We start from the raw sequence: 26,187 nt of genomic DNA, 5'->3' as shown, positions 1-26,187 counted from the left end.
CATTTTAATCTTAGACCTTGACACAAACGTGTCCCATTAAGCTTCTTTTAGCTCCATATTTTTCTCTTTTTGCTAATATTCCTAAAAATAGACAATTAAGCTTAAGTGAGGTAAAAACACATATTTTCACCATTTTATATATAGAAATATATCATTAAACCTCTAAAATATATCATTAAATATTTATATATAATTTAGACTGATCAATATTAAATATAAATCATGTAACATTACATAATTTTATTTTAATTCAATTAAAAAATATATTTTTATAGTTTGATATTTTGTATGAAAAATGAATTTATTATTATAAATTAAAATTATTTGACTAGCATGAATTCATAACTTTCAATAAGTTGTTTAATAAATTGGTTATCCACTTTGGGCTAAATTGATTCTTTAGGAAAAAAAAAAAAGAAAAAAACCCAAAAAAAAAAAAAGAAAAGTGATTGGGCCAGTGATTGGGCGTGAACTCGGCCTAAAGCCTCGCAAATTCCCAACTCAAAAACTCATGTATGCTAGGAACCCTGCGGACCAGTGATTGGGCCGGTACAAGCTGGGCTCAATCCCACGCTGGCAACACCTAGCTGGACCCAACGTGTGACAGGCACTAATTTTACCTAAGAAAAGTATTCTTTAATTGGAAAAGGAAAAAAGAAAATGAAACAATAAAAAATTGTTTTTTCTTTTAATATATTAAACTTAAAATATGACTAAACAATTATTTAAAAAAAAAAAACAGCAGACAGAAAGAAAAGAACTACAAAGAGACAGGAAAGAGGTGGAAGGAAAGCAAAATATGAACAAACATATTTTGATCTGAAATCACCACTTCGTTTCCCTCCAGCACCACCACCACCACCACTACCACCATCACCACTACCACCATCACCGTTGCCGTCGTCATAACCACCGTCACTTTGTACAACATTAAACACTTGTACAGACATACATAAAACATAAAAATTCATTTGATTTTGTAAAATTTGAACCAGAAACCACAAAAGCCAAAGAAAAAGAGAGAAGAAAATACCAAAAAGCAAAAATGTCTCTAAACATGAAGACCCTAACACAAGCCCTTGCAAAGACAGCAGCAGTAATAGAAAAGACCGTACAAACAACGGTACAAGAAGTAACCGGACCCAAAGCGTTACAAGACTACGATCTTTTAGACCAGATCGGCTCTGCCGGACCAGGACTAGCATGGAAACTGTACTCAGCAAAGGCAGCGCGTGAGTCAACGCGCGCGCACCAGTATCCTACTGTATGCGTTTGGGTCTTGGATAAGAAAGCGTTGACGGAGGCGCGTGTAAAGGTTGGACTTTCGAAGTCGGCGGAGGATTCGTTTTTGGATGTGATTAGGGCAGATGCTGGGCAGCTTGTTAGGTTGAGGCATCCTGGAGTGGTGCATGTGGTGCAAGCTTTGGATGAGAATAAGAATGCCATGGCTATGGTTACTGAACCGCTTTTTGCGTCGGTGGCTAATGCACTTGGAAATTTGGAGAATGTTATGAAAGTTCCTAAGGAGCTCAAAGGAATGGTAGGTTACGTACTTGAACTTGGATTGTATTTGGATTCGTTTTAGTTTGATGTTTAGAGTGATTGGTTATATTTGATTTAATTAATATTGAGCTGTAATGGAGTAATTATACTGTTATACTGCACTGTATAGCTAGTGAATTGGATTAGAGTTCTATCAATTGTAGTCAAATGTTTCCAGTTCTATAATCATCACTAGAATTCAGGGTATTTTGTACTTCTTTACCAAACCTGAGGTTAAAGACTATCATAATTAAACAATGCTGATTATGGAAACATTGAAAGGTTGGTGTACATGTTTAGGAAAATGGTGGAGACATTCCATGTTAGGGTGTAATAGATGAATTTAGTCTCTTCGAAGGTGCTTTTGTTGGTTATGGTATGTGGTAATGTGCCTCTCTTGATTCCACATGGACCACAGGTGGTTTGATGAGGTAGTAATTTATGTCGTACAACAAAAGGTGGATTATGCACAAAGAATTGAATTAAAGTCAATAATCTTCTTATGTTTTACTGACTTTAGTTTTGTTAACTTTGGTTGTTTTTATCTTTTCCTTCTGTCTGAGGCCATGCATAAAGTTTGGCATCACTATGCAATTCTAAAGAGTTGGAGAAAAAGCAACGTGAGAATGCTTTTACACGTAGTTTTCTAGATTATTTGGAGAGGAAGAAACTATGTTTCGAGAGAAAGAAATTGTCACAGCATTGATCATATAAATAGCACGCTGATTTATTTGTAGAAAATCATTTAGTGTTTCTACAAGTTCCTTTTGTATGTCTCTTCTATACCGCAAACAATGACCAAGTTTGTGGCAATAATTCTAGGCGGGGTAATTATTTTATTTTTTAACAATTTATTTTTAACCAAGAAAAAAAGCCATGTTATCTAATCGAGGGTTATCTTCTAATTTGGTGCTCAGTAATGACAGGACTGTTTTGCCCTTGTTATGCTTTTACTCATGGTCTCCTATGTGCTCCCATAATGGTGATCCAGGTTGTTAGTTAGAAAGAGAGTTTAATCAATGAAATTTCTTATGAAGATTGAAGTTATTGCCATTATTTCTAATTTGGTGCATCTGACAACAAAATGACTGAATCCTTGAGGACACCATTTTGATTCTCACAAAGTTTTAAATTTCAAATCTCTCTCTCTTTCTGATATTATGTCTGCACTCTTCTTCTCATACTTTCTTTGTGCTACAGGAGTATTATGTCAAAGGACAAAATGATTGGAGACAGAATGGGATATAAATACTGAATGAAACAATGGATCAAAAACTATAAAAATAAAAGAACAATAGGGAGGGAAAGAACATTTTAAATCATATAATGAAAGAAACACGATTAGTTGTTGGAGGAAGCATCAAGAATAAATTATTTGACATTGTTGCCTTATAGGTTCAAATCAAAGCACAACCCATAGACTCTGAGGTTTGTCAGCAGTTGTGACTAATCATGCATTTCAAAAACTGCAATGCATGTAAAATGAAGGAGGTAAAGGGAAGTAGGTCTTGAGTTACTTTTTGACATTCTGGGGATGGACTTATAACCTTATCTCTTAGTGTTCTGGAATCTAGATTATCTGTTCTACATTTCATCAACTGGCCTAAATTTTTGTTTGAGTGTGGGAAAAATCGATTATGCTTTCCTCATTTTACAATATTTTTCTTGGGAACACTATTCTTATTACTTTAACACACAATTCTCATGATAAGAAGTATTTAAAAGTTCCAAATACCACTTTAAATACTGTTTCATTCACCATGCCTTTTGTTATTGTCCTCTTACAACATATTTTAGCATTAATTAGCTCATTTACATCCTATGAGTTGAGGTCATGCTTGTGAGTTGCTCTTCCATTGGCCTAATATCAGTAAGTAGTCTAATACCAATTTCACTCTTTGTTCTTCCTTTCTTCAGTGCCACGTGTCAACATATTCTAGCATTTCTTAGCTCATTTATGTTTTGTGAAATGATCCTGTGCTTGTGAGAAAAAACTATAAAGGTTTCGAATTCCTATGTCTCTGGCGTAAGCTTACTGCAGCACAGAGGCACGTTTTCCTTATGAACAGGTTTATGTCTTTATTGGTTTTTACTAGCCAGCATTGTAAATGTAAATGGCTCAACTAGGTGGGATCACCAAGTCAAGAGAATAAGATTATTTCTACATGAGTTGCACAGAGGAAAGAGGAAAAACAGTGTTGACTGATCCTTCCAATCAACTTAGCTCTTTGATTATTTGTTGTTTCATTATCGTTTCTTGGATCATTTCTTTGAGTGCTTCCATTAATACAAAGAGCATATATGATTCCATACAAACTTATTCACAATATTTTTTGGCACTTCTCTCCTGTAAATCATTATCGTCTGGGTTTTTCTTTATATTGCTAGATAATTCTAATCTACCACGCTATTCTGCAAGTGATGCATCGTTGTAGTCACCTTGCCCAGTAAAGCCACGGGTCTCTTTTCAAACCTTTGTAATTCAAATAGTGACCAGGCTCTGACAACCATTTACTTTTGGTGATTGCATTTAGTCTTTTAAGGACTGTTACAGATAGCATAGAAAGATTTCTTTGAGGACTAGCTGAATTTTGTTAGAAAATTAAGAGATGTTGAGTTCATAATTTTGGAGAAGGGTATCTTCTAGGTATATAAAACTATCTTCATCTTTACTATTCAATTCACTCTGCTCGACGCTGAATGTGAGTCTATTTTTCTGGACTAGTGGAATTTTTGTTAGGAGAGTTTCATAATCAATCTGTGTTGAAGTGCATGCATAGTTTCTTGAGTTATTGATCTATTCTATGAAACGGTGGTATTAGTAGCCTTATGAAAGCTTTTGCTCTGTCTCTCTCTCTGTGTGCAGGAAATGGGATTGTTGGAGGTGAAACATGGTTTACTTCAAATTGCAGAATCCTTGGACTTTCTCCATAATAATGCACGTTTGATACACCGAGCTATATCACCTGAGGTATGTACTTTCATCCGCTCTTTTCTTCCTTGAATTTCAAAGATATAGAGAAGCATATATAATCGACCTCTTATATTTAATATTTTATAAATCAATAATTCTATTAATTAATAAGTTTTTGAGAAACCAATTTCACTCCTCTTTGGATAATTAATAACTCCATTATTCAATAACTGATAAAATTTTTACAAATCTTTTTAATTATTAATTATTAAGAAGAATATTTAGAAGAAAAATGCTAATTATATATCATTTTCATTTACACTGTGTTTACTTGAAATGAATAATTTTATAAAATTCATTTCAAATCCAAAGTTTATGTGTTTATTGAAATAAAAGTTCATTTAGAATTCTAATTTATTAAATCCATAAGATTTATCATAATTAAACTAAATTCTAACAAAATAGATAGAATTTCAAAATAATTTTCATACTAGTAGGACAATATACTTTATGAGATTAATTTCATTTATTTTCTCTTCCATTCATTTCTCATATTTTCTTTTTCTATTAATTTTTTTATTATAAATTATTCAAAAATACAATATAGTTTTTTTGTGTGTAGTGAATCTAGTTATTATTTCAACACACAAAATATATGAACTCATTTGTAAATAAAATGAATTTCTCAATAAATTTAAACCAAAGATCGTAGTAGTGTTTGTGATTATAATGCTTATTATTAATAGTAAATTGAGATTTTAGAAGTTACCAAATATAAAGATTTTAAAAGTCATTAAATAGAATTTTTTTTTTGCACATGTGCTACTAAAAGAAAGTAGTGAAATGAAAATAATATTTTTAGTGAAAGAAAGTGCAATTATTATGAAATTGTTTTAGAACATGAAATTTTTTATGCCAATCACTTGTTGGATTGAAAACTATAATCTTGCATTTTTATATTAACTTATTTTATTTTATATAATAATTTATTGATTTTCAGTTTATGTATGTAATTTATTTTTAATACATTAATCTTATAGTATGTTATGGTTTTCATCCTTCGTGATTTTAATAAATTAATAATTACCTTTGGTGATTTTTTGAACCACCAAGTATGTTAATTATAAGGTCGACTGTAGTTAAAGTGGTATCTAAGGCATAGGCTCAAGTGTGTTCTTGAGGAATGTGGCACCATATTAGAAATGTTTATAAAACAATTAAATTATGTATTTGATGTTTAATAACTAACATTTTAATGATCAAGAAGAAATGATACAAAATTAGTATTGTGAAAGATGAGTTATAAGACAAAAAAAGGTGTAAAAAGAAAAGCAACCACCAATCAATAGAGGCTAAACAAAAGAACAATATCGCAATTATGGATTTCAAGTGTACCTCTAAGCTACATCATTGCATGAAAGGAGGTAGCTACTAAGATTTGTTCAGTCAAAGACTAAACTGTTTTCTACATCTAGTAGTTGCAGAAAAAAGAAAAAAAGGCAGAACGAATTAGGTGAAGAACTCAATCAAGTATTACCCTTCTCCAAGTTGATTATGTTTACATGATTGATCTCGTTGGTGTCACAATCACCAATCATCCAAATGTAATTAGAGTCATAAAGCAAACACATTATATGGTGCTGCATTTAACCAATTTGATGTTAAGAAAAACCAAAATATTTGTGAGGCCCTTGTCTTAGGTTGTCAGTCAGAGCTGTGTTCGAGATAGCCTAAATGAGTCTTAACAAATGGTGCCTCACCTTTGGATATTTTAGGTGTAGAGCCTAGGGTTTCACTTTGCCTCATTTAATCATGTGCCTTAGGTAACTATTGTTTAAATGTGAGTAACGTTTCTTTTTCTTTTTGAGTTATTTTTTTGAAAATGATGATGTTCTTTAGCATCTACATACTTATCTACATTCTATTACTATTAATGACTGATTAGTGTCCTTTCTAAATTCATGTGCCTTTATTTTCTGGATGCAAATGAATTGTGAATATTTGAAAGATCTAAAGGTATTTTCCTCTGAATATCTATCGTCTTATGTTTCTATATATTTCTTTTCATTTTTAGAAAGTGAGTTTTTCAATGTGAAAGAAATTGTTTTTCGTTATGCATGGTCAAAACATTGAAATAAGATGCTATGCATGTGCCTGTTTGGTATAAGTCTAGATCTACATCTTCTTTTGAAGATGATACACTTCAATAAATCTTATCTTGCACCATTTGCAACAACTGCCCGTGATTATGCAGAGACTTTGTGAACCTTTTTGAGCTTTTGTATATATTTCTGGTGGATATAGAAAAGATAAAGTTGTATGGAGTTGATCCAAAAGTAGATATTTGAGCTGAGATCTCATTATAGAGCCATGCTGATAAGGTCGGGATCAAGGTAAACAATATTTCCTTGGAAGGTGGAGGAAATGTGCTCCTACCAAAGTTGTACTCTTTGCCTGGGAGGCTGCATGGAAAAGTATTTTGATGATTTAACAACTGTCAGAAAAGAGGAACACTTTTTGTTAATAGGTCCTATCTCTCTGTAAAGGCGAAGTTGTACACCTGTTATTCTTTGTCTTTCACAAGGCAGCAACTCTCTTGTAGGATAAACTGAATCTCATTGTTTGAGAAATTGCTTATCTTTTTGCATCAGATTTTGATTTCGTAAATTTGAAATTTAAAATCTGTGGTTAAGGACATTTCAGATTGATATATATATATATATATATATATATATATATGTATACATATATATCTAAGAATTTATCTAGCCAACCTCAACTCATTATTTGCAGAATGTCCTAATCACTTCAAGTGGAGCATGGAAGCTTGGTGGATTTGGTTTTGCAATCCCAACAGACCAGGCCGGTGACTTGCCTAGTTCTCAAGCCTTTCATTATGCTGTGAGTTGACCTTTCTTTTGTTTAATATCACAACAATCGTTTTGACGTTAATTCCTGGCCCTTGCTTTTCATGGCTTTCTCTCTTAGTATTACTGGGAAAACATTTTCACAATCTTTTTCAGTGTTTGTATTGTGTGGGTGGGTTGGGGGGGCGCATGCAGAAACTTGAGAAATGGAGAGGATTTTCTTAATTTTCAGAATCTTATGAAAAGGGGAAAGAAACAAGGAAATTGCATTACTACATACTTATTAGACATTAGTCTATTGCCACTGCTGATTGTCTTCAACTACTGTTGGCTGCTGATCTCCAAACTTATAAGAACTCTTTAATGAACCATAGGTGCCTACTGCTTATTGTGTTAAAATGTGATCTAATACTTTTTATTAAGTCTAGTCCATTCAGTTTCATTGCATATATGCTTAAAGTATGCTTTATGCGAATTGTACTTATTCTTGTTATTATTTTTTTTAATGGGAGTCATCCAGGAATATGATGTCGAGGATTCTATACTGCCTCTTCAGCCATCTCTGAATTACACTGCACCTGAACTTGTTCGCAGCAAGTCACCTTCAGCTGGATGCTCTTCCGATATTTTCAGTTTTGGATGTCTTGCCTACCACTTGATTGCTCACAAACCTTTGTTTGACTGCCACAACAATGTCAAGATGGTATTCTTACATTTAAGACTCAGCTTTTTTTCGTACACAAACATTGCTTATAAGTCTAAGTATGCTTATATTTCCTAGAAATGTGAAAATCTTCTAAGTTCTATCCTTCAGACTGCCAAGAGAAAATTGTCATCCTTAATTTATAATACCTTTGGGTCTTAAAATAACTAGTTAAAATAATAAATTTGAAGGGTACGGTTGTTTCTAAGTACTCTCTCCTAGGCCACTTTTTGGTCAGACCATAATTGAGTGGTGGTCTTTATGCAGAGGGTTGGATAAAACATTCATGGGTCAGCACTTGATTTGCTTGTTACTAAATTCATGATGATAACAGGGTGATATGTTAAATGGTTCAGTTTACATTACATGTTCCGGTACAAATAGTTATTAAAGGTATGCCTTAGGAGAAAGGTGCTCATCTCATCCCATGAAAGGCAGGCACTAGGAGTGAGCATTTGGTTGGTTCAGTTCAAAACCAAATGGAACCACCCAAACTGAATATAACGACTTTCTTATAAATACAGTTAACTGAACCGAACCAATAAGAGACTAAACTGAATTAAATTGAACCAAATGAAACCAAATCTTTTATAAATATACATTCAACCAAGCTGAATAGGAGATTAAATCGAACTAAACCAAATAGAAAATAAAATCTGATGGAAAAATATCAAATTTTCTGAATATTAAATACTCTTTTATAATAAATAAGACAGTTCAGTTAGTTTGGTTAAACCAATTTTTTTTTAACTTGAAACCAGACCAAACTGAATTAGTTTTGGTTTCCAAAAGATTAAACCGAACCGAGCCGAATTATATATATATATATATATATATATAATTTTGGTTGGTTTGAAATTTTTCTCACCCCTAGCAGGCACCTCGGCACTAAGGTGCACCACTTAAGCTCAGATGCAGCTTGCAAAAACAGGTGCACCTGTCAGCATGTGATGCTGGATTGTGCGTCATTCAGTTTTCTTATTTAATTTGGTTTCTGTTTTCTTGTTTTACTGGATCAAGTTTCTTTCAGTTTCCTTATTGTTGTTAGGTTTAGGTTTCTTTGATTCATTGCACTTTTTTTTTTCTAAAACTTTATTGAAGAGGTTCTCTATGACAGCTAATTATTTTTTCTATTATTCAAATCACAGTCGAAACCCATTTTGGCCTAATTGTGAACTAATTCCCACCAACACTTCAACTATGTCAACATGTCTTCATGTCATACATGTTTATATTTAACTAGCTCTTTATGCACGTGCTTTGCACGTGAATATTAACTATATCACTCAAAAAATAGAATTGTATATTTATATTGAAATTTATCATCATAAATAGTTTTTATGTTAAGATAATGATAAAATCTTTAGTATTAACATTATTAAATGTATTATTTTTTCCACGTGCGTTGCATTTGAATTTTACTAATTGAATTCGTTATTGTTTTATATATTTGTGCTCTCATTGATTCTAATTTAATAAATTTATAATCAAATTATGATTTTGTTTAAGATTTCTAAGCTAGATTTAATCTTGAACTTCCAATTTTTTCTCAATTTAATCCAATTCTTCTAAAAATTTCAAAACTAGATGCAAACTCAATTTTTTCTTCAAAAACAGCTTCTAATGGAATTTTACAGCAATACTTGCACCCGTGGCCACTGCAGGGCTGAGTCACTATACCAAAGAAAAAAAAAAGAGTTGACTAAGAAAATGAGTAAATTTTCTTTTTAATGGTGACTCATCTGAACCCATGAAACGATGTGTTTATAGCCTCTTTCTTCAACCTTCATCTCTCTTCCCTGCAATTTCTTTAATCTTCATCTTGTTAGCCTGTCTTTAATCACTTCAAGCTCTACTCCCTCCTTTTTTCTTTTATTTCTCTACAACTCCAACTCAAACCAAGAAACTCAAATCAAGAATAGCTTCCGAAACCTAAATCAAGAAAATCAAGAAACAATGCAGGTCTTGTCTCGGTAAAGACACCATCTATTGTGCCTACCTGAATCCTCAATACCAAGAAAACCAACACTCAACAAGAAACCTAAGTGCATATGGTGAAAGACTAAATATAGCCTTAGATTATGCAATTAGAGCATCAAAATCTTTTTAAAAAATAGGCTGTTGATGGAGAGCTAAGTTTGGATCTTGTTATGAGTTTATATGTGCAAGTCGGTGGCCAATTCTTTTTTTCTTTCAGTTTGTCGGTGAAAACAGTGAACAAAAATATAAGAAGGCTGAATTAATTGTTCTATGTTGATGTACAACTATTTAAAGAGCTTAACTAGGAACAAAAAATGCAGCTAATCTCCCTAATTAAGCAGAAATATACTATTCAACTAACTACCCTAATATAGAAGAAGATAAATATTGATTCCTAAGATTACTAATACAGCTCATAAACCTCTAAATATATACTATAACAAATATGGTATATAATCACAATTATTTACGAGATCTTTCAACACTCCCCCTCAAGCTGGCATGAAGATGTCACTCATGGCAAGCGTGCTAACTAGATTCTCGTGTTGCACCTTGGGAAGACCTTTTGCTAGTATATCTGCTGTTTGGCTAGCAGTGGGTATGTAGGACATACATATCACACCACTATCTATCTTCTCCTTGATGAAATGTTTGTCAACTTTTACATGTTTGGTTCTATCATGTAGAACTGGATTATGAGCTATAGAGATTGCAGCCTTGTTGTCACAGTAAGCTTTAATAGGTGCTGGTATAGGAATCTTCAATTCTTCTAGGAGTCTTTTTACCCATAACACTTCACAGAATCCATGTGCCACAGAATTCCTTCAGCACTACTCCTTGCCACCACACTTTGTTTTTTACTTTTCCAAGTAACCAGATTTCCGCCTATAAAGATACAATAACCTGAGGTGAATCTTCTATCATTTACATCTCCTGTGTAGGCCTCTATCAGAAGATGTTCTCCTTTTTTGATCAAAAGTCCTTTTCCAGGAGTTCTTTTGAGGTATCTCAAAATTCTGAATTCGGCTTCAAAATGAGTAGGTCCAGGTGAATGCATGAATTGACTCACAACACTCACTGCAAAAGCTACGTCAGGTCCAGTGTGAGCCAAATAGATTAGTCGCCCTACCGATCGTTGGTTCTTTGTCCATTAACTCATTAGGTGCTGCTGTTTCAACTTTACATTAGGTTCAATTGGCGTATCTGCTGCCTTACAACCTGTCATTCCTGTTTCTTTGAGTAAATCAAGCACATACTTGCGTTGGTTGACAAAAATTCCCTCCTTGGATCTTGCAAATTCCATCCCGAGGGAATATTTCAGTTTTCCCAAGTCCTTAATATCAAATTCGGCATCAAGTTTCCTCTTCAAGTTGCTAATCTCAAGAGAATCATCCCTTGTCATGGTTATATCATCTACATACACAATCAAAATAGCTATTTTACCTTTGATGGAATGTTTGAAAAACAGGGCGTGATCAGCTTGGCTTTGAGAGAAACCATGTCTCTTGATAACATCACCAAAACGCTAAAGCCAAGCTCTAGGAGACTACTTTAATCCATATAGAGACCTTTTTAATTTGCACACTTTGCCTTTTCCAAGTTTTTCTTCAAATCCGGGTGGCAGGTCCATATATACTTCTTCTTGCAGTTCTTCATTTAAAAACGCATTCTTTACGTCAAATTGATGAAGTGGCCAGTTGAAATTAACTGCAAGAGAAAGAAGTACCCTAATAGAGTTAATTTTAGCAACAGGAGCAAAAGTCTTTTGGTAATCAATACCATGAGTTTGAGTAAATCTTTTTGCTATTAGTCTCGCTTTGCATTTCTCCACACTTCCACGGCTTTAAACTTCACCGTGAACACCCATTTGCACCCAATCGTCTTTTTGTCTTTATGTAGATCAATGACAATCTAAGTGTTATTTCTTTTAAGAGCATTTATTTCTTCCATGATAGCTAATCTCCAACTCGGGTCACCTAATGCTTCCTGAACAGTTCTTGAACCAAGCATATTAGAAATCCTAGACACAAATGCTTTATGATTTTTTGACAGTTTTTTATATGACAAGTATTGTGCGATAGGATGTTTAGTGCATGTTCGGATTCCTTTTCTTAAAGCAATTGGAAGATCAAGATCAGAAGGAGTGGAAGTAGAGGGAAGGTTACTATGAGTTGTAGGGCCATTATTCGGCAAAGTTGATTGAATATCTGCTGAAGGAATAACTGAGGCTGTAGTAATTATATGGAATTTCTTCCTAGTATAAACCTGCAGCTCATGTTATGGATTATGATCCACTGGATTATGATCCGTTGGAAGTACTGCTCCCCCTGTCTCTGATAAAGTAACATCTGCCAAAGTAGGATTAATAATGCTAACCCTAGTTTCCATATCAGAATTAGTTAAAGAAATGGGTAAAGTTTCCCAAACATTATTTTCTTCAACTAGGTTCTCCCCCTGAAGAATTTTCTTTTTTAAAAAAGAGTGATCCTCAACAAATCTAGCATCCATGCTCTCAAAAAATTTCTTTGTGACTGGATTAGAACACTTATACCCATGTTTATTAGAAGCATAACCAATAAAAACACATTTTTCAGCTTTGGGACCAAGCTTTGAGCTAAACACATTTGGGACATGCACATAGCAAGCACACCCAAAAACCTTTAAAGGGAGATTTGCTGTTATCTTAGATGTGGAAAAATAATTTTTCAAAACTTGTAAAGGTGTTTGAAATTTTAGAACTCAAGATGGCATTCTGTTTATTAAATAACAAGAGGTTAGGAGTGCATTACCCTAAAGATATTTAGGAACATTCATGGAAAACATAAGTGCCCGAGCAACTTCAAGTAAATGCCTATTTTTTCTTTCAGCAATACCATTTTGTTGTGTTGTGTCACGACAAGTGGATTGATGCAGAATACCTTTTTCCAAAATAAATGTTCTCAAATATTTGTTGAAATATTCAGTCCCATTATCCGTTCTTAGAATGCCAATTTTTGTTTAAAATTGATTTTCAACCATGTGGAAAAAATCTTTAAATTGTTGTTCAACTGCAGATTTCTTTTCCAACAAATAAACCCAGCAAATTCGTGTGTGATCATCAATAAATGTTACAAACCATTTTTTTCCAGAAAGTGTGTTAAGTATGGATGTGCCCCAAACATCACTATGCAACAGATAAAATGATTTTGAAGCAGAATATGGTTTTATTGGAAACGGAACACGATGACTTTTAGCTAAATTACAAGCTTCACAATGCAGTTTTGAATAATCAATACCTTTAAATAATTTAGGAAATAAAGATTTGAGATATGGAAAGCTAGGATGCTCTAATCTTTTGTGCCATAACATAACTTGATCATAGACAAAGTTTGAACTTGTACTACCTAACCCATGAGCTGCTTTATTCCTAGAACCAGTTCCATCATAGTAGTACAACCCATTTATTTCTCTAGCAGTTCCAATCATCTTCCCCGAGTTCCGGTCCTGAAAAACACAATTGGAAGGAGAAAAAAGAATGGAATAATTAGAGTATTTAGACAATTTGCTAACGGAGAGAAGATTACATGCACGTTCTGGAACATGTAAAACTGATTTCAAAGAGATTTTTATGAAATTTTAATATTTCCTTTGGCTGCAATAGGTGAAAAAGTGCCATCAGCTATTCCGATGTTTTCGGAACCGGAACATGGATGATATGAATCAAACAATTGAGAACAGCTTGTCATATGATCAGAGGCTCCTGAATCTATGATCCAAGGAGTAGTACTTCCTAGAACAAATAGAGCCAAAGAATTACTATTTGTTTGTGCCATAGAATCGATAGGAGCATTAGATGATGAGCAAGATTTCAGCAGTTTAAGAAGATGACTTAATTGCTCTTTAGTAAATGGAGATAACTCAGCTTCATTTACTGAAGGTGTGCTATGTTCACCAGATTTTTTTTCCTTACCATTAGGTGGTTTACCATGCAACTTCTAGCATTTTTTGCGAGTATGGTGTGGCTTTCCACAGTAGTCATATTGCAGGTTGTTTTTGTCTTCTGCACGCTGGTTGTGAGAAGTTCTACTGCTTACTTGAGCTTCAGGTATAGCCAGCGCTGATCCTTCCATGGACGCGATTGAACCTGCAGTCCTCTTTCCCAGCATCACATGTCTCCGACTCTCTTCTCTCCTTACCTCCGCAAAAACTTCACCAATTGGAGGCAGGGGATTTCTTCCAATTATTCGGCCACGGACCTCGTCATATTCAACATTTAGACCTGCAAGAAATTTGAATATTCGGCTAGTATCCACTATCTTCTTGTACTGGTTGCAGTCATCATTTGATTTCCACTAATAATCATTGAACAAGTCCAGGTCCTGCCATCCATTTAAGAGAACTGAAATACTTTGTCACATAATTCTCACCTTGGCAAATTTCCCCAAGTCGTAGGGTCAACTCGTAAACTTAGGATTGGTTTCCAAGATCATAGTACATTTCTGAGACATTGTCCTATAATTCCTTGGCTGTAAAGTAACATAGGTAGTTTGCACTTATCTCTTCAGTCATGGAATTGACCAACCATGTCATTACCATTGAGTTTTCAGCATCCCAAATGGTATAAGTTTTGTCATTCACGTCAGGCTGCTTAGTATCACCTGTGATATAGCCAATCTTTCCTCTTCCTCGGAGATACATGCGAACAGATAGTGACCATCGAAGAAAATTATCACCATTTAGTCGGATTGTAGTAATATGAAAGGGATGGTTTTCAGATGTATTTCTCTGAGGTTTGGACTGAGATGGCTGAAGAGGCTGGTTTGTCCCAGACGTGATTTCAGACATTTTCGAGATAGAAAGAAAAAAGATTCAAACCTAGGATTTTTGGCTTTGATACCATGAAAACGGTGAACAAAAATATAAGAAGGTTGAATTAATTTTTCTATATCGATGTACAGGTATTTAAAGAGCTTAACTAGGAACAGAAAAGGCAGCTAATCTTCCTAATTAAGGGGAAATATACTATTCAACTAACCGCCATAATATAGAAGAAAATAAATATTGATTTCTAAGATTACTAATACAGCTCATAAACCTCTAGATATAGAGTATAACAAATATGGTACATAATCACAATTATTTACGAGATCTTTCAACAGTCGGTTTTCTCTATCTTGTCAAACACAAATACAAAAACTAAGCTTCAAGATTTTGATTTTCTATTTTCCACTGCTATCCATTTATTTTGTACCACCCACCATCACCACATCTACACAAACAAAATATGTCTGCACCTTCACTATCTAGCCTTATAAAATTATCCAAATTGAACACAAAATAGAAACAAAAAGCAATTTCTTAGCAAGATATAGACAAATAGAGGCAACTAGATCTTTAATCGTCGATGACATAGACAAGAAACAATTGAACACCATCTTCACTCCCTACACCATGTAAGCTTAGAGACAAATAGATCTTGAAGTTTGTTGGATTCACTTACATACAAACGCCTTTTGCTGCCGTTTAAAACTATCTATGATCTGTTTATGGGTGAGAGAGACAGAGAATAGATTATTTGTGAGAGATATGGAGATTGAGAAGTGAGTAAGGAAGAATTGATGGAAGCAAAGAATGTAAAAGGAAAGATTATCGGTTTTTTATAAAATTGTGGATGATGAGTTAGAGCTGCTGGTGGTTATGGTGTAAGTGGTGATGGTAGTGGGTATGTAGAAGGCAAATAATGTAACTTGATTATTCTTTCAATTGTTTGGTGAAAGATAAGTTTTTAAGTGTATAAATTTTGGTAAGTGTATTTTTGATGAGACAACAGCCATTTATGTTTGATTTAACAAATTTTTTTCTAAAATTGATTATTTAATGGCTTCTGGTGCCAAGTTAGCAAAATCAACCGGATTATTAAATAAAGTTTGCTAGAATGTTAAAATGAAACAAATATCATAGTTTCGTTATAAAATTGAAATTTTTAGAAGAATTTGATGAAATTAAAAAAAGTTGAAAGTTCATGATTATATAGGTCATTAAGCCTAAAAGATATGATTATTTATAATTAGACTTATTATTATTCTCATAATAAAAAAATAAAACTATTTTAATTTAGCAAAATAGTATTGTTGAAACAAATTGTAAAAGAAGAGGCAAAAAATGACAAAAAAAATTAGTAGGCGTTTAATACTTAAAATGATTATTTCAACCACAATAATGAATTTGTAAATCCATTACATGAAAAGCTTCCTCAAAAGAATTTACGTGCACTTAAATATTATATAAATTCGTAAATAGTATAAATTCGTGCAATGCTAAATGTCTTTCTAAAAGCTTTGTAACACTTTTGATAGTTTAAAAATTGTGTTTTATAACCGATGTTGAAATACTAATAGAGTAGGACTTCTAGAGTTAGGTTTGTACTTAATGGTGCTTTTTAAAATTTTTTTAACACATTTAATAGTTTAAAAATTCTATTTTATAACCAATATTGAAATCCTAATAAAGTTAGACTTCTAGTGTTAGACTTGTAGTTATTATATAATATTAATATTATTTATTAATAAATTTAATTATTAATATTATGTAACTTGTAAGTAACCCAATTAACTAAACAATTAAGAAGGTCCTTTTAATAAATTTGTCTGAGCCCCACCCCTACTTTGCACTTTTATATATGTTATAATGTATCAAGCAACTTTACCATTTACAAACAATAATAAGAGCTTAGTTTGCAATGTATGCTAGGAAGCCTAGAGATTATAACTATAGAAGTAACTGGGAAGCCTAGAGATATTTAGTGGAGAAAAGAGATTACGGAAAATTTGGACAGTTGATGGGACTAAATGGTGAATTATCTAGAGACTAGACATATTTGATTAAATACTTTACTCAAAGTGAGTAATTAGAGATGCATACACATACTTTTGTCTATTTGTCAGCTTCTTGTTTATTTATTTATTTTATCTTTGGTCGTCTCTTGTTGGGTTGAACTAAGTAAAGTCAAATATAAGCATGCAATTAAGGAACAATTAATGGAATTTAATATGAGGTTGATGTTTGAGGAAATTTTTGTGTGGGCAGCTTGGAAAGCAAAGGAATCCCCAGTAAGAAATTTGCTTCGAGTGTCTAATAGTCCAAGTTTTTGAGACCAGCTCGAAATTATTTTGTTTTTGATGTTGCTTTTTAGGATAATACTTACCAACTTTTTTACTAATGAGAGGACCTTCTGTCATTCGGGAAATAAGTATGCATGTATTTGGTGTTGAGAGGCTAGAGTAGCAAGTGCAAGAAGGGCTTAAATGAGAGAATCTTCTAGTATCCTAGTTCTTGAATATTGGCGCTTGCCTGATGGTTCTTTTATTTGTACATGCAAAATTTAATTTTATAAGGGCTATCTATAATAGGAATTGTTTTGCTAAGATCCTACAAACCGATTGAAACCTCAGATGCATATTAGAACCATGATGGTTTAATAAGAACTTCAAACTAAGTCTAAAGATTCCATGATTAAGAACCATTTTATTATCACTTGTTCACTAAATAAATATGATGAGTAGAAATTCAAAGAAAGGTTTGTCCTTTGATCAAACATAGAAAAGAGGAGGAAAAATCTTTCAATTTATACTTTCTAATTCTTTGATGGTGTGGATGGCATGCAGGCCTGTATTTCTTGGTTTTTAATAGGACTCCTTATGAGTGTTGTTTCCATCTATTATTATCTAAAAATTAGTCAAGTTATTAATGATTGGACGAAACTAAGAAATAACCCCTCACGTGCGAGATTATAGAAGATCCCCTTTAAGATGAAGCAATTCCATCGAGTTAAGCATGATTGTATGTCTAATAGCATCTACTATACTATGAATATCAATGAACCCAATTATTGAAATTGCTCAAGATACCCTTTGCCAATCACCTTTTGATTTTAGGATATTTTAAAGAATGGATATAATTTTCTTCAATTTTAGCATAATTTTGGGAAAATCAAATTGGGATTAATCCAATTTGTAGTATGCCGTTGCTTTTTCTTTTTTCTTAAAAGAAAATTTTCACTACTGTTAGCAATGCTAACATTGTTTAGATCCAAGACCAGGGTAGTAGTAAAGATATATGAACAGGGTCTATTTGACAACTCTTAGCATTGGGAACATTCTAAATAATCTTTTTGACATACAACAACCCATGCACACATACATATATATATATATATATATATATATATACAGTGAATTCCAATGGACCTTGATTCAATATTTAGTTGTAGATAAATTCACTCTCTTTTGATTCTGCCTTCATTAACAATGTTTGATATTTCTTTTTCCTCTCTGCAGTATATGAATACCTTGAATTACCTATCCAATGAAGCCTTCTCCTCTGTTCCACCAGAATTAGTTCCTGAACTGCAGAGGATGATATCTGCAAATGAGTCTTTCAGGCCAACAGCACTGGATTTTACAGGTAAAATGTGAGCTTTTGTACCATGTCATATGGTGGCACGTTGTGCTATTTATCCAACATTCCATTAATATAGTTATAATATTACATGTAAATGAATATATGAATGTCTGAGGGTTTGTGTGAATTCCATTTTGTAACTAGTTTTTCAAATAAATAACTAACTCTATTTTTACTGGGATGTATTATAAGATGGATTAGAAGTGGTACTAATCAAATAAGAACAAGATAAAGAAGGTTTAGAACGATTTTGGAAGGTGTTTCTTTCTAGTAATTTATATGCATAAAAACCCGTTACAAAATTACTAAGGCCCTGTCGGCTACTATTAATATGAGACAAGAGGGTGTCTTTTAAAGAGTAAGATTAAAACAAGGCAGTTTTGAAATTTGAATAAAAGATTTTGGATGCTGGTTTGTAGCCAGGAAAATCTTAGCTCGTGTTGGGTGAGAATGAAACTCTGGTAAGCTGAGAAGTAGAGAATAGGAATGATGAATCAGGAACTAGAAAAAGCCTTTGTTTCCCTATTGTCATCCTACATGGGGGCTAGGAATTGAAAATCAATTACAGGAATTAGAGTACCTAATGCTATTCCCTTTTAGTGCTTGGTAAAACTAACAAGGTCTAGAGAGTGAACACTTAACCCCATTTATCTGCATAGTAATCTTTGAAAACAGATCGAGTGTTTTTCTGTATGATTTGAACTACCTTTGGTTGATCATGATCTGTATTCTTTTTCGCTTAATACTATTTTAATTATTCATTTATTCTTGATATCTCTTGCCATTAGAATTGATGAAAGGTTAGGGCTATCATTTCTTCCATTACCATAATGAATAATGGTGCTCTCTCATGATTTAATTCTTATATAAGAAATGCTATTTACTTTTTGCATCAGATATTTGGAAGGGCTGTAATTTCATTTACCTAACAGATGCTTGAATAGCGTATAACAATTGCAGTTGGTTATGACTTGATAAATATATCAGGAATCTTCACTTGGATTATCCCTTGTCAATTTGACTATTTAAGTTGTTTTTAAGATCTACTTTCTTTCGTTGCAGGTTCTTCATTTTTCCGGAATGACACTAGGTTGCGTGCTCTTCGCTTTCTGGATCACATGCTTGTACGCTTTTTTTAATCTTTGACTGGCTCATGCTTCTGGGATCAATTCACCTGGATACTCCGCTTGATTCGGGAAAAAATAAAAGAAGAAAATAAATAAAATCTATGGTGAAAATGATACTTTATAATTGGTTTTGTTTTCTTGCAGGAAAGAGATAATATGCAGAAATCTGAATTCCTGAAAGCATTATCAGATATGTGGAAAGATTTTGACTCACGTGTATTGCGGTATAAGGTTTGTGTTTTTCCTTGCTCATTGATGCAGTGTCTTATTCAAATTTTTGTTCTATTATTCCTTTGTGTAGCTGTACTTTGCGATAAACTCTTAGTAATAGACATTAATATATCCTGTCCTATTTTTGTAGTTAATGAAGTTAGAGTTTCATATAGGATAGCTATCTCGGTCATTGTTATTGACTGTAACAATGACTGGCATTTCTGTGTCAACTTGTTTATATTAACTAATTATGCTTCCAATAATTTCTGGCTGTACAATCCTAAAATCAGACTAGAAAATTGTCCATTTTTGGTTTGTACATGATGGTCCTTGCTCATGCTCCTTCAAGCTGCTGTTTCATCTAGCATAATGGGAAAACGATCATTACTCTCCCTTTTTTTGGCAGGTACTTCCACCATTATGTGCAGAACTTAGAAACATGGTAATGCAACCGATGATTCTTCCCATGGTTCTCACCATAGCAGAGTCTCAGGTAGTGGTTTTATCTTCATCGTTAATTCAGGTCAATGGTTGACATATTTACGGAGTATGTTGTAATATTTCCTATAGGATTTTGTTTTGCTGGGTGGTTGGCTAGTCCATGGTGTTCAATAAGCAATGTAATTTTTGAATGGGATAATGGCATTAAGCAGAGTCTCATTCATACCTTTCTTTTCTTTCTTTTTCTTTTTCCCTATCTTTTATTACTTACTGCACCAACTTCTTAACCTAAACACGTCACTACCACATAATTGCTTTGAAGTATTTTCATGATATTCCTCACATGTCGATAATGTGGTATTTTATGTGATGCAACCACTAAGGGGATAGCATAGGATTGAGCTTTTTTATCTTAAAACTGAAAAAGAGAAAGTACATGTTAAAACCATGTCCTTGGACAGGAATTTTAAGATTCATGAATTACGATATGTAGCTTTATTATCTTAAGACCAACTGACCAAGCATTGCTCTGGTATACAACTAGTATAAATAATAAAGAACCAGGAAAATAATTATAATTATCCTGCTTTCCTTAAACAGAAAAAAAAAAAAAAGAAATTGAACTGGCGTATAAATTACTTCCACATGGCAAATTTTTAACTTCTCTTGCTTATGTATGAAGTTGTTAAGTTTGATAAATGGTAAATATTGACCTAAATGTTTTTAGACCTCTCCTTTATTTTAAATACTCTCTCTCTCTCTCTCTCTTTCTCTCTCTCTCTCTCTCTTGTGAGTTGGGGCATGGGGAAGGTCTTTTATATAGTTTAGATTCAATGGTGCGACTTGAAGTGGCTTTCTGGGTATTGAAGTGGCAGGCAAAGCAGTTTGATGTTTTGAATTCTGTTGTAGGATAAACACGATTTTGAACTATCAACACTTCCAGCTCTCATTCCCGTCCTGAGTACTGCTGCAGGCGAGACACTACTGCTGCTTGCGAAGCATGCTGAACTCATTATTAACAAGGTAATCAATGTACTACGCTTATAAAGGGTAGATTGAAGTTGCTTCCAGTGTTCAAAGTTGAAAATTTCAAAATATTGATCCAGAAGATAACAAAATTTAAAATTGCTAACATATTTTTCTGATGCATGTAATATATATAGATGATCAGCTAAATAGGAGGTCATAATGCATCGCTATATTGCTGTATTGATCATGTGGTGCTAATGAACAGCATTCATTCCATTAGACTCAATCTTTTGATCTTAGAAATTTATTTTAATCACCAAATTATATATATATATATTGTTTAGTGTTTCTAGTATCATTGCTTTAGAGTTTGTTTCCTTTCAATTCTATTAGTGGCCATGGCTTTGTGTATTGGTTAAAGTTGTGCAGTTGCAACCTCAAGATGCAGGTCCAAGTTCTGTGATCATCTACTTCACTAAAAGGATGCTAATGGTGGGACTTTGTTAAAATTCTCTCTCTTAGGAAACCAGTTTGGTGGGATAATAATTTGGAGATGATCCTTTTGTTTTCTCTAATATTCTGTTTTCTTAATCATTTTTAGCAATTTGATGGAAGCTGCCTCTTCTATGGAAAGAGATATACAATTTTATGAAGTTCATGATCTGTGGCTAGGGCTTAGGTGGTGACATGGTGTTAGTAGCGTTTCATGTCTTAACAAGTCTTAGTAAGAGGTAAAACATTGAAGTCAATCACTTTCTGGTCCAGTAGCCTTTCCATCTTAAACATCCGGATTTTAGGTCTGGGCAGTAGGGAGCACAGGGTACTGGAATTATCTTCACGGATCACACTGATTTTTATAATTAGGAAAAGCTGTGTAAACTTAAATCAACTAACCCTTATTTCCAAGCTAGGAAAAGCTTCTTATTTAAAAAATTTAAAAACATCAAGGTTCTATTTTGATGTATCATTCTTACTGAGACAGGCTACATTATAGTTCAACAAATCATTTTCAATTTTCTGCTAAATTACTACATTTGCACATTCTTATGTTGGTGCTAAATCTCTTAAACTGAAGCCATGATTCATTGCAAATGTTCTTTGCAGCAATAAGATTGTAGATATGAGTCTTGAGAGCAAGTTTTAAAGATTTTGCTTAAACTAAAAGGCTTACAGGGCCCAAGGTGTTGGGTTATTAAAAATTTCTGATTCTGTCCAGTTTCGAAAATTTAGATAAAGTTCTCCTTCATGATGTAGGAAGCTAATTTCAAAAGTTCTATTAAAATTAATGTTGAACTTGGCTGCCCTATGTATTTGTTTTCTTTTAGTTACTACTTGAGTTTCTTGGCTGAATCATTAGCTGGATACCAAATTTATTCAACTTTTTGTGTCACTTTTTCCTTTCCTTGTGTTTCCTCCTCCCGTCCTTTATAGCATATATCAACATGTTTGTCACCATGACTCAATCTAATGTTGCCTGTTATATATTTGTTGTAGACTAGCCAGGAGAATTTAGTATCCCATCTCCTGCCTTTGCTTATTCGAGCTTATGATGATACTGATCCACGCATTCAAGAGGAAGCCATAAAAAAATCTACATCCCTTGCTAAGCAACTTGATATTCAGGTGACTTTCATTTCTATGATTTATGCGCCTGCATATGTGTGTACAGAAACTATATTATATATTCTCTGACATGCGGATGTTCAATTACATTAGCTGGTTCTTGTTTTTATCCTTGTTGTGGGAGCCTGTGAAAATTAGTTATATTAGTATCCATTTCCTAATATCCCATCCACATGTTTTCAACAGTCATAATTCAAAATCTAAGTTCAACTATGTGGTGGAAGAGCTGAGTGGTTATACATTCCGAACTGATAATTTAGGAATGCTTAAGGTCTTTCTGTAGAAACATGTAGCAATGTATAATAACATCCTTTTGCCCTGTAACTTGCTGATTGTAGGAGGATATAATATCAAACAAACATTACAAAAAATGCAGGTTTTTCCCTTCTAGAATGACCAGTACTATACTTTGCTATCTGAAGGGATTGAATACTCTCTTTCCTTTTCTCAACCCTAAAAAATATACAATTCTTAGATCTGCATCTAACGATTGTCAAAAACAAGAACAAATGCAAAGGTTTTTTTTCCTTTGCTATTTATATTATAGTAGATCAAAGCCAAAACGCTACAGCTATCCACCCATTGGATGCTATACTTCTATATCATTAATTCATTACAGCTTGATGATAGGTAGTGGAATCATGCCAGACCTGATTAGTTCAATCAATAATCTCGAATAGGAAAGGCCAAATTCTGCAACTGTCTGCCTATTGGATGCTAATAGTCGACATCCCTAACTCAATAGGACATCATGATAGAAAGTGGAATCGGGCCTCACCTAATTAGTCTACCAATATTCTTTCTCCTGGTCTTCATTTTATTTGAGTAGCTTGATAAGATTATCGATTGAACAATTTTTTTTCTGAGGATGTAGGTTCCTTGCCATGTAGCATGTGTTTATTTTTGGGTGGTTATGGGCTAGGTGCAACTTTAAATTTGAAATTGCATGAAACATTTTGGACTGGCTTCCTTATGCAAATAATTATATTTTAACATATGCCTATGAAAGGTATACTAGCATTTCACCTTTTTATTTGCACAATACTTATTACTACAATCCTTTTAGCTGTTATGCATGCATTGATGCAGATTTGGTCACTCAAGAGATGCACAAACTTCTCTTCTTGCTGTCTATTTAAGGGGCCAAATTTTGTTATTCACATTAACTTGTTACTCTTCTTTTTCTTGTCTTTAATTTGTCAGCTAGTGAAACAATCAATTCTGCCTCGGGTTCATGGCTTAGCACTTAAAACAACTGTTGCTGCGGTATGATTGTTTCTCTTTTTATTTCTCATTTGCTGACTTTTATTGGATTTTATCAAAGTCAGAATCTGCTCTTATGATACTTAAAGAGATATGATCAAACTACTTTTCCGATGCTTCTTCAGTATGCTGTAGATTTTTAATCAGAAGCTAAGTATATGTTTGTATTGCCAGGTAAGAGTCAATGCTCTGTTATGCTTCGGGGATCTTGTTCATAAACTCGATAAACAAGCTATTCTGGAAATCTTGCAAACGATTCAACGTTGTACAGCTGTTGACCGTTCTGCTCCCACCCTTATGTGTACCCTTGGGGTTGCAAATTCAATTCTCAAGCAGGTAATAGTTCCTAGTGACAGGTGTAGTGTTACTACTGCATTAATCTCCTTTTGCTAGTATGCTTAATAATCTCATGGCCATTTTCCTACATGTCAGTATGGAGTAGAATTTGTGGTAGAGCATGTCCTTCCACTACTCGTACCTCTTCTTACTGCCCAACACTTGAGCGTTCAGCAGTTTGCGAAGTATATGCTCTTTGTGAAGGATATCCTCAGGTATTAAAATAATGTGTTGCAATTTGCACCCTAGACCTCCAACTTTCTATACTGTCTGCATATATCTGCACACTTGTTACTGCTTTTTTTTCTTTGGGTTAAATTAATGGTCTCTTTGATGCTATTAGGATATGTATCTCTATTTGCCGCATGCTATACTTGTTGTGTTGCCTCTTTTTTGTTTTGTCATCTTTTCTCAATGATATGGGCTTGTTATAGGACGATAGAAGAAAAGAGAGGAGTCACAGTAACTGATTCTGGAATTCCAGAGGTGAAGCCAGTATCATTTCCCAACGGGCTTCAGTCTCAATCCTCAAGCAAAACAGGTGCAATTGTGGCTCCTGCATCGAAAAGTAGCCCTTCATGGGATGAGGATTGGGGTCCTATCTCGAAAGGACATGCTACTAAGAACCAGCCTTCTACAAGCAAGCCATTATCTACTCCCTCCATTTCAAGTAATCAGCCAATTCAGTTAGCTTCTTTGCAGTCAGAATCTGCCTCGAATTCTGGTGTTTCTGTTCAGCAAACAGCTGCATCATGCCCTGCAGTTGACATAGAATGGCCCCCTCGGGCACCTTCAGGTGTAACTCCTCAGTTAGGTGATTTTGACAAGCAATTGAAGACAGGAACAGCATCCTCTTCAAGCTTCGATGATCTAGATCCTTTTGCTAATTGGCCTCCACGAACCAGTGGTACTTCCAGTGCATCTGGAAATAATGGTTCTGTTGGATTACTGGCAAACAATTATGTTACCAATCTGAGCACAAGCACACCCAGCAGTTTGAACTTCCAAAGCAATGGAAATAATAGTTGGGCCTTTAATAACCAAAGTTCATTTGAGCCATTGAAATCAAACCAAGGGCTAAATGCTGGTAGTTTGAATAGTGGTGTAAGTTCACAGAATTCTATTGGTCTCATGAAACAGAATCAAAACATGTCTATTTTAGGTTCTTATAATGATAAGAAATCAACAGATCTGGGATCTATATTTGGTTCCAGCAAGAATGAACAGTTGGCACCTAAACTTGCTCCGCCTCCATCAACTGCAGTAGGTAGAGGAAGAGGAAGAGGAAGGGGAGCCTCATCTAGCACAAGGACTAGCCATGCCAAACCGCAGGCTGAACAACCGCCTCTTCTAGACTTGCTGTAATGGGTTGGTTCGGGTGGTCTTTACCATATGAAACAAACAGGAAGGGAAAAGAAAGCATATATCCTGGACGTCCACTCCATGCCGTGCCAGAGGCAGTTGGATTATCTTAAAGGATAAAGTTCATCTTGGGCAGAATCCATAAGAAACGGCATGGTCTTAAAAGTGATTGTTGTGAATTGTTTGTAGCTTATTTTGTCGACCCTTAACAGGGTTCTTTCTTTGGCTTTTCCTCTTTTCTGTCCTTTTTTCTTTATAAAGAAAAAAAATTGTTTTATGTTCACTCGGATCAGTAAAACAGTCTGACTTTGAGAAGTAGTTTTGGCTGGAAAATGTATTTTCAAAACAATTCCAGTTCCAGCAACTGGTTTAGAAATAATGAAAGTGAAGTGAATATTTGAGTCTCTA

At 33.9% G+C, this 26,187-nt stretch overlaps 1 protein-coding gene across 1 annotated transcript; it reads left to right on the top strand.

Moving 5' to 3' along the window:
- The first annotated feature begins 311 nt into the window (after positions 1–311).
- Positions 312–26,187, top strand: LOC8277190 (SCY1-like protein 2 A). Its single transcript, XM_048370699.1, has 14 exons — positions 312–1,540; positions 4,409–4,513; positions 7,250–7,357; positions 7,844–8,026; positions 18,322–18,448; positions 19,508–19,569; positions 19,717–19,803; positions 20,192–20,278; positions 21,136–21,249; positions 22,690–22,818; positions 24,022–24,084; positions 24,256–24,417; positions 24,514–24,632; positions 24,852–26,187. Exons 1-14 carry the CDS (start codon positions 1,046–1,048, stop codon positions 25,780–25,782), a joined length of 2,772 nt encoding a protein of 923 aa, XP_048226656.1. The 5' UTR covers positions 312–1,045; the 3' UTR covers positions 25,783–26,187.

Source organism: Ricinus communis, chromosome 2 (genome assembly GCF_019578655.1).
Source record: "Ricinus communis isolate WT05 ecotype wild-type chromosome 2, ASM1957865v1, whole genome shotgun sequence".
NCBI lineage: Eukaryota > Viridiplantae > Streptophyta > Magnoliopsida > Malpighiales > Euphorbiaceae > Ricinus > Ricinus communis.
The sequence above is the reverse complement of the archived record's forward strand: the minus strand, read 5'-3'. Positions and strand labels throughout refer to the sequence as shown.

What these genes read in the sequence shown, in the direction of transcription:
- LOC8277190 (XM_048370699.1), top strand. Translation starts at nt 1,046, where the DNA reads ATGTCTCTAAACATGAAGACCCTAACACAAGCCCTTGCAAAGACAGCA. An exon ending in GCCACAACAATGTCAAGATG is followed by an intron (nt 8,027 to 18,321) that starts GTATTCTTACAT and finishes TCCTCTCTGCAG; the next exon opens with TATATGAATACCTTGAATTA. An exon ending in TTTGTGAAGGATATCCTCAG is followed by an intron (nt 24,633 to 24,851) that starts GTATTAAAATAA and finishes GGCTTGTTATAG; the next exon opens with GACGATAGAAGAAAAGAGAG.